This window comes from Helicoverpa armigera, chromosome 1 (assembly GCF_030705265.1).
Source record: "Helicoverpa armigera isolate CAAS_96S chromosome 1, ASM3070526v1, whole genome shotgun sequence".
Classification (NCBI taxonomy): Eukaryota; Metazoa; Arthropoda; class Insecta; order Lepidoptera; family Noctuidae; genus Helicoverpa; species Helicoverpa armigera.
In genome coordinates this window covers 13241804-13254007 of record NC_087120.1, presented here as the reverse complement: position 1 = coordinate 13254007, position 12204 = coordinate 13241804, and the positions used below count along the sequence as shown (strand labels likewise).

General features: G+C 45.6%; 2 protein-coding genes across 4 annotated transcripts; both read right to left on the bottom strand.

Annotated features, from left to right (window-relative positions):
* Positions 1–121: 121 nt before the first annotated feature.
* On the bottom strand, positions 122–8359 carry LOC110374226 (uncharacterized PE-PGRS family protein PE_PGRS54). 3 transcript variants are annotated; one of them, XM_064035718.1, is made up of 7 exons: positions 8174–8359; positions 7914–8081; positions 5801–6053; positions 5467–5584; positions 2939–5357; positions 2210–2890; positions 122–2071 (listed from the first exon to the last, which is right to left on the bottom strand). In XM_064035718.1, the coding sequence occupies exons 1-7, from the start codon at positions 8342–8344 to the stop codon at positions 329–331; spliced, it is 5553 nt and encodes a 1850-aa protein (XP_063891788.1). In that variant the 5' UTR covers positions 8345–8359; the 3' UTR covers positions 122–328. The 3 variants fall into 3 exon arrangements, with proteins under 3 accessions (XP_063891788.1, XP_063891789.1, XP_063891787.1); XM_064035719.1 differs by having other exon boundaries at positions 2210–3972; positions 4030–5357; XM_064035717.1 differs by having other exon boundaries at positions 2210–5357.
* An 800-nt stretch (positions 8360–9159) lies between these two features.
* LOC110374227 (uncharacterized) lies at positions 9160–12176 on the bottom strand. The gene is made up of 3 exons (XM_021331850.3): positions 11886–12176; positions 11351–11482; positions 9160–10994 (listed from the first exon to the last, which is right to left on the bottom strand). Exons 1-3 carry the CDS (start codon positions 11982–11984, stop codon positions 9357–9359), a joined length of 1869 nt encoding a protein of 622 aa, XP_021187525.1. The 5' UTR covers positions 11985–12176; the 3' UTR covers positions 9160–9356.
* Between the last annotated feature and the right edge of the window lie 28 nt (positions 12177–12204).

Here is a 12204-nt window from a genome sequence, read left to right as displayed (position 1 = left end):
AGTTGTAACTCCCTTTCTTCAAGTACTTGTTGAAATCTGTTATAATTACTGTTGCAAAGACGCTATATAACACAAACTAATGACCAATTCAGGGCCGGAGGAAAGCGTATAAGAAAACACATTTAAATATTTTATTCATATAATAACATTAATTAATTAATTACATTATCAAAGTACAATACTATGAAGACTTTATTTTCATTATTGTATACAGTTCTAATTTTACTATCAGTATCACTCACTCTAATTACACCAAGCACAAATAGCTAATTCTCAGAACAATGTTTAAGTAGTAGTTAAATAAAATAATATATTTTCTATATTACAGCTAATTACACCTCATAGGTGTGCCATCAGGGTTGGTTGGAATTTTTGGTTTGCAAACCTTTTTCCTGCCCTCAGCACTGCTAACCATAGTGCAACTAAACGTAAAGTATCCACACGATGATGATTTTGTGTAATAGGTATGGGAATATTGTTTCCGAATATTATTCTCACCATCCAAGTCTCGTGTAACCGATTTAGACACTGAGACATATCTGTTACTGTCGTCAGGCTTAGAATTGTATAATGATCTTAGATTTTTAGGATTAACGTTCCTAGGGAAGTGCGGATATTTATACTTCACTCTGCCGCTTCCTGGAGTGAGGGAAACTGTTTGAGCTTGCGAAGGCGATTCCTTTGATCCGATCACATACGTCTTGTCTTTGGACGCCACTGACTTGACACTGCCTGTGAATCCGATGGGTATGGTATAGCCACCAGTCCCAGGTACTCGCTCTCCTGGTTGGTAAATTTTACCTTCATCAGGACGTTCCGAATTCTTTTGAGTTATTTCTGCGTCGTGATCCGTTAAACTACCTAACAATATATGTTGTGTATTACCACCAGTCGTCTGTCTTACTTCTACTTCTTTTCTTTTCGGAATGTGAAGGGATTCATGGGTTGGTTCCGAATCTCTAGAGAACTCATTGTAACCTGTGTAGCCTTGTTCATTATCACCAGCTTCGGTACCTTCAGGGCCAAAACCATCATCGTAATCTTCTGGCGGACTTTCATCCTTGTCTGTAGTGTACTCGTAATCAGCTCCCTCTGGATTATACGCCGATTGGAATGAGCGTCTACTGCCCACTGGCGGTGGTTGATTGGTAGGTGGTTCATTTAGTAAATGATGATCTTCGTGTTTATGAACACCGTAGGTATCATCAGCCGGGTTAAGATTTTCCTCTTTGTTCAGCTCTGTCTCAGTTTCGATTTCGTAAGGTAATTCTGTGGTGGTTTGTTCTGGTTGAGGCACAGCCGTCGGGTACTCTACGGTTTCTGTGATATTCAGATTTTCTTCGTTTATGTTAATATTTTTATCATTTTCGTCATTGACGTCTATTTTTTCAAAAGGTAACCTATTAGGGAAAACTGCATCTTTGTCTAAACTAGATCCAGATTGTGCAGCACCGTTGTATGTTATGCCATATTTAAAGGTTCCGTGCAGTTGGGATTGTGACATGCCAGTTCGACCACTAGATTGAGCTGATGCTACACCTCCTCCAACAAATGGAGTTTTCTGTGAGTCATGAGATGATTTATCGCCTTCTTTGTATGGCGTGAATCCTATTTGAGCTTGAGAAGACGTGCTACCTGGCCCCCGCGCTTGCGCGTCAGCCATGCCTCCTTTGACACTGCCTTGGACTTGTGAGTTGGATGAGTGTAGTACGCCCTCACTCTGCGATCCAGTTACAACTGAGCCAGTTTCTAAGCCGAGTTCAACATTGGCTTGCGCTTTGTTATTTCGACCGCTGCCTTGGGCTGTACTTGAAGCACTTTTTTTGTTGCCCATAACTTGACTGTTGGCGGCTTTATTCTCACCAGTTATTTCGGCTTGAGCTGAAAAAGATCCACTACCGGTATATGTTCCATGGACGTGAGTTTGAGCTCGACCTTTATCGTTGCCGCCTTTAGAAGATGCCGACGCCACGGTGCCGTTAGCAGCTTGGTTAACACTGGCTTGTGCTTCTGAATCATCTCCATCAGCAATCGAATTTGGATCAATCACGTTTTGTGGTGCACCTGAGCCCTGGAATCAGAAAAAATATCAGTCAGAACAAATACACAAGTATCAATATCATAAGAATACAACTACTTCAATCAATTCTGTCTTGTCATTTGTGTTTTTATAACTTTATAATATTTAACATAGTAAAACTTCACTTACCGCTTGATTATCGGTTCCGCCGGTTGCTCCGGGATAGGGAGCGCCGGGACCACTTCCGGGTCCGTATTGTCCTCCAGTGCCACCCCCGGCACCGGGTCCATATTGTCCACCTGTACCGCCACCCGTGCCGGGACCATACTGTCCTCCGCCGCCACCTCCTGTGCCTCCTCCAGTTCCAGGACCATATTGACCGCCAATACCTCCTGTACCAGGTCCATATTGGCCACCGGTACCTCCTGTACCTGGCCCGTATTGCCCACCGGCTCCTCCTGTTCCAGGTCCGTATTGTCCACTGGTACCTCCCGTGCCCGGTCCTCCAGTACCAGGTCCGTATTGACCACCACCCCCTCCTGTACCCGGTCCGTATTGTCCGCCTGTACCCGGGCCATATTGTCCTCCGACGCCTCCTCCTGTTCCCGTACCTTCACTACCAGGTCCATATTGTCCACCGGTACCACCTGTTCCGCCGGGCCCATATTGCCCTCCGACCCCACCTCCTGTGCCCGGTAGGCTCCCAGTGCCTCCTCCTGTACCAGGTCCGTATTGGCCACCAGTACCTCCCGCACCTGGGCCGTATTGTCCGCCGGTGCCTCCTCCTGTGCCAGGGCCGTATTGTCCACCGGTCCCACCACCAGTGCCTGGTCCATATTGTCCACCTGAACCACCACCGGTACCGGGGCCATATTGTCCTCCTACACCACCTCCTGTGCCGCCTCCAGTACCTGGGCCGTATTGCCCACCGGTGCCACCGCCTGTACCAGGGCCATATTGCCCACCAGTACCACCTGTGCCAGGACCATATTGGCCACCAGTGCCTCCTGTACCAGGTCCATATTGTCCACCGGTGCCTCCTCCTGTACCAGGGCCGTATTGGCCGCCAGTACCTCCCGCACCTGGGCCGTATTGTCCACCGGTGCCTCCTCCTGTACCAGGGCCGTAATGACCACCGGTACCACCACCTGTGCCGGGGCCGTATTGTCCACCGGTCCCACCACCAGAACCGGGTCCATATTGTCCGCCAGTACCGCCGCCTGTGCCGGGTAGTCCACCTGTTCCACCTCCTGTACCTGGCCCACCTCCTCCAGTACCTGGACCATATTGACCTCCAGTGCCTCCTCCGGTGCCAGGTGCATATTGACCTCCAGTGCCTCCTCCGGTGCCAGGTCCATATTGACCTCCAGTGCCTCCTCCGGTGCCAGGTCCATATTGTCCACCAGTGCCACCACCCGTGCCAGGGCCGTATTGTCCACCAGGACCTCCTGTGCCGGGTCCGTATTGACCTCCTGTAGTACCACCTGTTCCAGGTGTGTATTGGCCTCCAGTACCACCACCTACACCCGGTCCATATTGCCCGCCAGTACCCCCTCCTGTGCCAGGTCCATATTGTCCACCAGTCCCACCGCCAGTACCAGGTAATCCTCCCGTACCACCTCCTGTACCAGGCCCATAATGTCCACCAGTACCACCGCCTGTGCCGGGCCCATATTGTCCGCCAGTACCTCCTCCTGTACCAGGTCCATATTGCCCACCAGTACCACCGCCTGTACCAGGTAATCCGCCCGTTCCACCCTCTGTACCAGGTCCATAATGTCCACCTGTGCCCCCTCCAGTGCCAGGTCCATATTGTCCTCCAGTACCACCTCCTGTTCCAGGAACATATTGGCCACCGGCTCCACCACCAGTACCAGGTCCATATTGTCCCCCTGTACCACTACCACCGCCTGAACCCGGTCCGTATTGGCCACCCGTACCACCTCCTGTACCTGGTAATCCACCGGTACCTCCAGGTCCATATTGTCCACCAGGTCCACCTCCTGTACCGGGTCCGTAGTGTCCACCAGTTCCACTGCCGCCACCTGTACCAGGCCCATATTGTCCTCCAGTGCCACCGGGTCCAAATTGTCCTCCAGTGCCACCACCCGTACCACCGGGTCCGTATTGCCCCCCAGTGCCACCGCCTGTGCCACCGGGTCCGTATTGTCCACCAGTGCCACCACCCGTGCCACCAGGTCCGTATTGACCCCCCGTGCCACCACCCGTGCCAGGTCCATAATGCCCTCCGGTACCACCGGAACCAGGTCCATATTGTCCACCGGTACCTCCTCCCGAGCCAGGTCCATTTTGGCCGCCAGTTCCCTGCCCACCAGGGCCGTATTGGCCGCTGGTACCACCTGTTCCAGGTATGTACTGCCCACCGCCTCCACCCGTGCCAGGTCCGTATTGTCCACCAGTTCCCTGACCTCCAGGGCCTGGAGGCCCTACTTGCGCTCCTGGGCCAACATTACTTCCCGGTCCTTGTGCCACACAACAGTAATAACTATTACCATCAGCACCCAGAATTGAACCTGATACGAAGGGCCAATTTGCTCCACCAGGAAAACGGCCAGACTGTCCAGGTCCTGTATAGCCATTTTGGGGACCACCTTGATAAATTCCACTCCCTGGCCTACCAATCTGATTAGGACCGTACTTTCCGTCTCCATTTTGAATCAAAGCACCAGGTGGCAAATTACCTCCTCCACTTGCACCATTTGGGCCATAACCTTGATTACCTGGTAAAATATTGCCATTTCCGCCTTGTGAACCTGTAGGCCCACTGTAACCTCCGTTAACTCCAGGCCTATTAGAACCATGGCCGCCAACTCCCGGTACTCCTGGTTGTCCCGTACCATAAGGCCCGATCACACCACCACCAGGACCACCCGAACCTCCAGGAAGATTTCCCATATTACCTCCGGGAAGATTTCCCATATTACCTCCTGGAACACCGTTGTTATTCCCATTTGGAATTCCAGTAGAACCGTGCATATTTGGTGATCCTATTCCATACGGCGTGCCATTTGGATTGGTCCCGTAACCTGATTGATTAGGTCCTAAAGCGCCATTCTTGTTTCCTCCTGGTTGGTTGCCTTGTGAAGGGAATAATGTTGAACCTCCTGGCGTGCCATCCTGGCCAGGACCATAACCACCAGTCCCAGTAGAACCAGGATGTCCATATCGACCAGTATAATCTCCTCCCGGTGCCCCGGCCTGATTAGGGTTCAATCCGTTACCGCCAGTTCTAGGGTCAACGATTTGACCTGGTCCTCCAAGTCTGTTTGCATCGTAACCAGGACTCCCTGGGCCTGATGACCCACCTGGACCGGATCTGAAATATTATAACTTTATCTTTAAAAATATAATAAAACCCATCTAGGATACAGATAAGTCTTTATACTAGAAAACAGAAAGAAAACAAATTGCGTAAATAAACATACATGTCACCCGGTCGGCGCTGCAAACTTGCTGCTCCTAAATCGGTTCGTCCTACGCAGTCTTCACAGCTTGGGTCGTACATTGACTGACTCTGTGCCTGACCCATACCGCTATTTCCACCTAGAATATGCAGTTACCCATATAAATCATGGTATCTAACATAATTGCTATGAACATATGAATTATTAGGTACTTGAATTTAACTTCACATAAATTCAATGACTTAAATCAATTGAATTGTTATTTTGACGTCAAACGATTCAATGTCAAACGTTTATTTTAATTGCTCTGTTAAATAGTATCGTTTACGTAAAATATTCTTTCGGCAGCACTTACTAACGGTGGCCCTGGATGAATCAGCAGCGGAATGAGCCTCAGCCTTTCCTTCGTCTTTCCCGCTGCCTCGGTCTATCGCCAAGTACTGTGACTGAGTCTGGCCTCTATAACGTCCCCTGGGGGAATAGGACGCATCTCGACGAGCTCTTTGAAATCCTGCTAATGTTCTTTCAAGCGCTGCTTCAGTCAGCATATCCACCACTACGGACTTGCACAGCAGGCGCCTGGTCGATCCATTACCATTAGGTGTAACCTGATTAAAAAACATAAGCACTCAATTGTAACGCACAAAGGGTTAGGTTGCCTTGACATATTATTCGTTTTCTTTGTTCCACTTACGATAGTGTAATTGTGAAACATGGGCCAAGGAAACACGGTCAACCTTGACAAAAAGAAGTTATCTCCTAATACATGCGCGATAAATAAAAATACCTACGTTTAGATTCAAGCTCAATCATTATCATAATATCATTTGGTTATAATATTTAATTGCTTGAATTACTTGTTTGTAGTGGAGCTTTAGTGAAACATTGCAATTTAAGTCAGTGCTGGGGTGTTTCAATGCTAGCCGCCCCATTATTATCTAAACTGTAACATTTCGCCATGTCACCCAGATAAATAATTGCTACCGACGTTTGCACTTTTTTTAGATATAACTCAAAATTACACTGGAGGAAACAATATATTAGGAGTCTGGGAGTTAATAAAATGCAAAGACTCTGATCTACGAGACTCAAATACTTATGACGCCGCTTCGAGTCAATTACGTTAACAACCCTTGAATAGTATAGTATACTACTAGTGGTGTCATTGTTTATAAACTCAAAATTGCAAATTATGACCACAACTCTGAATACTCATCATTAACTTTGTATTCAGATATTCTATGTATCCTCACACAATACACAAAATTATCTATTCTGTAAAAAAATGGCGACTGAAACGAAGACTCGCTAGCTCGTTAACTCCCTAGACATCAAAATTGGCAACAGGGTGGTGAATGGGTGAAAATATTTTTAAAGAAAGAAAGGCCACTCAAGGCAAATCGAAGGAGTTTCCCATGATTTGAATGAAGTTCACACACTCCTAAATTAGTGATCTCGTTGCCCCTCTAAAAAAAGTCGTGGTGGACGGGGGTAAAGGACCAACCTCTCAAGTATGAGGGCGAGAGTTCGATCTCAGGTCAGGCAAGTACCAATGCAACTTTTCTAAGTTTGTATGTACTTTCTAAGTATATCTTAGATTAGACACCATTGTCTGTGTTTCGGATGGCACGTTCAACTGTAGGTCCCGGCTGTCATTGAACATCCTTGGCAGTCGTTACGGGTAGTCAGAAGATAGTAAGTCTGACACCAGTCTAACCAAGGGGTACCGGGTTGCCCGGGCAAGTGGGTTGTGGAGGTCAGATAGGCAGTCGCTTCTTGTAAAGCACTGGTACTCAGCTGAATCCGGTTAGACTGGGAGCCGACCCCAACATGATTGGGAAAAGGCTCAGAGGATGATGATGATGATTTTTGTGAAAGCGTTACAAACAAAAAAACTCACATTCGCATTAGTTACTTGACTAAAGATTCACCAAATCAATCCATGTTTTGCGAAAAGAAGCCTAACGATTATTTCTAAATTACGCAGATTTTTTGATCAATTGAATGATTTGATCTAAAATCTACCTTACATACGGCAGAACTTTGATCTGAGCGGCAGAAATACTTAGTTTCGACGTAAGTTACATATTTTGAAGACACAAAACCGTTACGTTTGAACAATACTGATAAGTAGTGCCTACCTATTTCATAATAAACTTCGTATCCAAGTTAACTGGGTCACAAGCATTCGTCGCCTGACTCAGGGTATCTGATATTATTTACTACTTATTTATGACTTCATTATAATAGATTTATTACACACATTAGTCAAATAAGAGGATCATGCAGAAAGTACCTAAATATAGATATCCAAATGAAATTATGAGCACCAACTACATTCTACAAATTAATATCGCCCAGCTTAGAGAGCTTGTCTGCTTTAGCTAATTTATTCTAATGCTTAGTGGGATGATTTCCTTTTTCGCAAAGCATTGATTATGGTTTTCAAAAGTAAAAAAAATATTTACCGTGGCAATTTTTTGTAGTCCTGTGTGAGGCTTCGTTTTGCTGGTAAAACAGTGGCGGGTGAAGTCAGCGCCCGAGAAGAGTTTCCTCGCGAAAGCTTCATCATATTTGAATTCAGATTGCAACGCAAAGCACCGGTGGGAGTTAAAGTCTTTACACACAACATATTGCTGAAAATAAATATGTAACAATGGTTAAATTATTACAGCAAATCACGCATCACTTGTGTCCGAATTTTGTGGTGATGTAAAAAAAATCTTACTTGTGGAGAAGCTGTGGTTGTGGCGAATAATGTGAGTAGAAGTGCAGCAGCAATGGAGAAGATGGGCGCGGGCCCTGGGCGGGCTGGGTGCGCGACTCGACGCATGCCGCTGCGGTGGTGCGCGCCGACGCTCTGCCGCTCGGCCGCCGGCGCAGGCGCACTGTCCGCCATCTGACCCTTGGCCTAACTCATAAAACCGCGCCAGATATAAGTTCACCCACCTAATTTCGGCGATAGCACGCGAATTTGCCACACTTAGCTCGAAGATTAAGGAAGTATGACTTAAAACAAGATAATGTAACAACCTACTTATTTGATGCCACGCATAATTTTGTGTTAGTGATTAACTTTTGTTAATAGTTGTTGTTTATTCTACAAGTTAAGATTTTAGCCACATCTCTTTGGAACCTAAAGTTATACACAGTAAATTGGTTTAAAACCTACCCTATATCAGCACGTGTAACCCGGACAGGGTTAGAATATCTTTTTGACCCTGGTTACGGAAAGCACCCTGGATGAGTTTTAGCCACTTTTGGGCGTCTATTTAATATTCTCAATTTTGATTAATTAAGAAGTAAGTCGTTACGTCAGTCAGTGCCTAAATTACATAATGTGTTAGCTATCATTTAACATTATCATACGACCTAAACAATTCAAACTTAGCTAACACGGTTAGTATGCTTGATACTAAGTATTATTAGCATTACATCCGGCCTCATTGACGCAATAATATATTTTTAATAAATTCTGCGGGACTAAATACGAATTAACAGCATGTAATTATTTTTTCTAATAAATGTGATAGATCTTAGACTCATTGAACACCTGCAATTACTTAACTGATATCATAAAAAAGATGCAATTGATTTCTCCTAATAAGAGAACAACTATAATGTTGCTGAAATATACGTTTCAGCATAAAGTCAATTAATTTTTTGCATGTGTGTTTTTCCAGGGTGTAAAAGAAATAAAATAATACAAGAAAATAAATAAGTTTCGTTGGTATTTATTTATTATTAAAAAACTATTAATCAGTAGGTAAAAAGCGATTAATGGCGGACTTGGTAAAATTACATACAACATCTATGATAAAATGACAAATCGGCTGTAATTTATTTTTTATGCCTAATATTGTTGAGCAGTGAAGGTTACGTAAAGGTATTGCTTAATAAATCTCACTTTTTTAAAGTCTTGTGATTTCCGAGCTTATGTTAGGATCCTTCTTCTTGTAGGAGTGCGTTGGGTAGATGAAGTGCTGCGTGTAGTACGCGGCCGAGTGCTGGTCGGCGGGGCTCTTGCTGCTGCTCACGCGCCGGTAGTAGTCGATGGACTCCACGCAGTCGCACGCCAGCCGGCTCTCGGAGCCGCTACTCTCCAGCTGGTACTTGGGCACCATGATGAGGCTCTCCGTGGACTTGGTGGGAGCGCAGTGGCTGTGACTCCTCGTGTACACGGAGCAGTGGTGCGGCGCACTCTGTCGGTGAGAATGCTTCTCCTGCGGGTGATGCTGGTATTCGTGGTGGCTTTGCGTGCTGCGGCTGCTGTGGTTCCGTCCATGACTTTTGGATCTATTAGATTGTTTTGTCGTTGTATCTAAATATCCATACCCAAATCCATACCCGCCAAACGCCTTAGTTGTTAAATTATCCCATGACTTTGGTTTTACGTGTTGGTGACTACTTTGGTATTGTATTTTAGGCGATGACTTGTTGTCCGCTCTGTCGTTATCCCAGAACAGTGTATCGCTACTCAAAGAGGTACTGTAGCTGGAAGCCGAGTTATCGCATATCACAGTGGCATTGCTTGTTGCGTATGACTGCAGGCTGCACTGGCTGGTCTGAGTAGATTCTGTAGTTAAATATCGATAGCGATTTGAGCAGTGTCCAGATTGACAAACTTTCTTAGTCCTCATGTGAGATCCGCTGTCAGGCTTTTGAGTGGATTTGTCAACTTGTTGGCATTTCTCTTTTCTCTTATGTTCCTTGGAGCATTCTCTCTTCCTTCGCATTTTTTTCCTAGTGTTGGGCACACAATGTGGATCACAACAGGGACTGGCGAGGTCATACGCTTCGAGACTGTTCGCGTCTTGATTGTTGTAGGCAGGCATACATGGGGCGCATCCATGGCTATGACTACTCCTGTGAGCTTTGTTGTGTTTGCTACTACTATTCGTTTTGTAATTCTCTGAGGCTCTGTGACATTCCTGGCCGGGTGTCTTCACAATATAGTGATGACATTCTCTCTTGTTCCTGGGGGAGCCGACAGTAATGACAAAGCTCCCGGTGCGCAGGTTGGGTTGTATGATGCACGCACCGTACCTCGGATCTAGGTACTGATACATAAATACATTCGGCTGAGGAGGCTTGGCGGCCGTCACATTCTCGCTGGACAGAGTGGGTCTGCAATACGAGTTGTTTATATTTTCTCCTATGTTATTTTCTTCGTTGTCTGAAGTTACATCGGATGGGGACGTCTTTTTCTTCTGGGAGGGCAAACTGTGAGTCTTCCAGTTACAGTCGAACATTTGTCTTTCGCGGACGTTGAGTTGTTCTAATTCCCTCATTTTGGATTGTAGTGTGCGTTGGAGGTTTATGTATTTGAGGTGGAGTTCTACTTTCCTGACGCAGTCTTCAAAGATGACGACCATGCGCATCCTGGAGTCGCAGCAGTTGATGGCGTCGACGATGGCGGCGTGGTCGGCGCGCTCCACGTCGGTGCCGTTGATGGACAGGATGACGTCGCCCTCCCGCATGCCTGCTGCCGCCGCCGGCCCGTCGCCCTCCACGTGGTCTACATACGTGATCACTTCGATTTCTTGTTCCTGTTTAAAAAATAGTATGTTAACACCGAGTAAGTAATAAAATGTAGATTACTGTTTTACTATGTACTATGTTGGTTGTACGCTAGCATGTTCTAGTAAGTAAAAGCCCTTTGCCCAGCAAGAGAGATGCAGAGATCACTGAATAGGCTGATGGTATAGTTCATGATGATTTTTCAACAGATAAAGTATGAACCAACTTTAAGTCTTAATGCCTAAATATTAATAATACCCAAAATATTATGGCTGCAGGCTGCATTGCTACACTAAAAATTACTTTTTCGCAAAGCAAACTGGCTACTGCTCGAATTTGAGTCACGCATTTTTAGGAAAAAGATAGAAGTCAGTTTTGTGCTTACCTTTTTGTAATGGATCCCATAGCTTTGTAGTGTGAACCCGTAGCTTCCATTTTTCTTTTCGATGATAATAGTGCGTCTCCGCCAATCCTCCTCATTTTTTCCCGGTCTCTCAGATTTTATGGATTCTCTTATCTGTAAACAATATTGTTTAAGTAACTAGATATAAAATTGTAAGATGCTAGTAGCTTGCGGACAGTTCCTTAGCCGACAAATAACTTAAATAGTTACATAAAACTTGCACTACAAACGCCCTATTTTAATGTCAATAGTGCGTCAAATATATAGCACTGTACCACGTGGTTGTTAAAGAGGAGGGTTTTATTTTACAGCTAAATGTAACACATAGTTAAATGATGCAGCTTAAACAAAGCTGCAAAACGAAATGCATTCGCGGATCACTTTTGCCTTACGAGTAGGTCGGACAAGTTCGTTCACCCTATTTGTGTAGCGATATCTCTACATTCGGAAACCTCGAAATCTCAATACATAATTAACTTAGCCTAAAAGCGCAGCTATTTCAAAGTGCTATACTTACAGAGTTGTCTAAGGAATCTTCTTTAGAGTCATTGTTGAGGAGTTTTTTCCCGTTGCTCATAGTACTGGGACATCGTTCATTGAGCTTCGGCGAGCTCATACCGACCAGTTGTACCTCACGCACTCCTAGCGTCTTCTTAGTGTTATAATGGCAGTAACTTGAGTGGCATTGTGGCCTTAGGGTAGTTTATAACTTTAATGTTACCTAGCTATGGCAGGGTGTACGGTTGAAGTGCGACAAATCATTAAATTACGTCCGCGCATGCGTGGTGTTGGCGCTTGCGTACCTCGTGGGGCGACACCTTTCTGACTTTGTGATA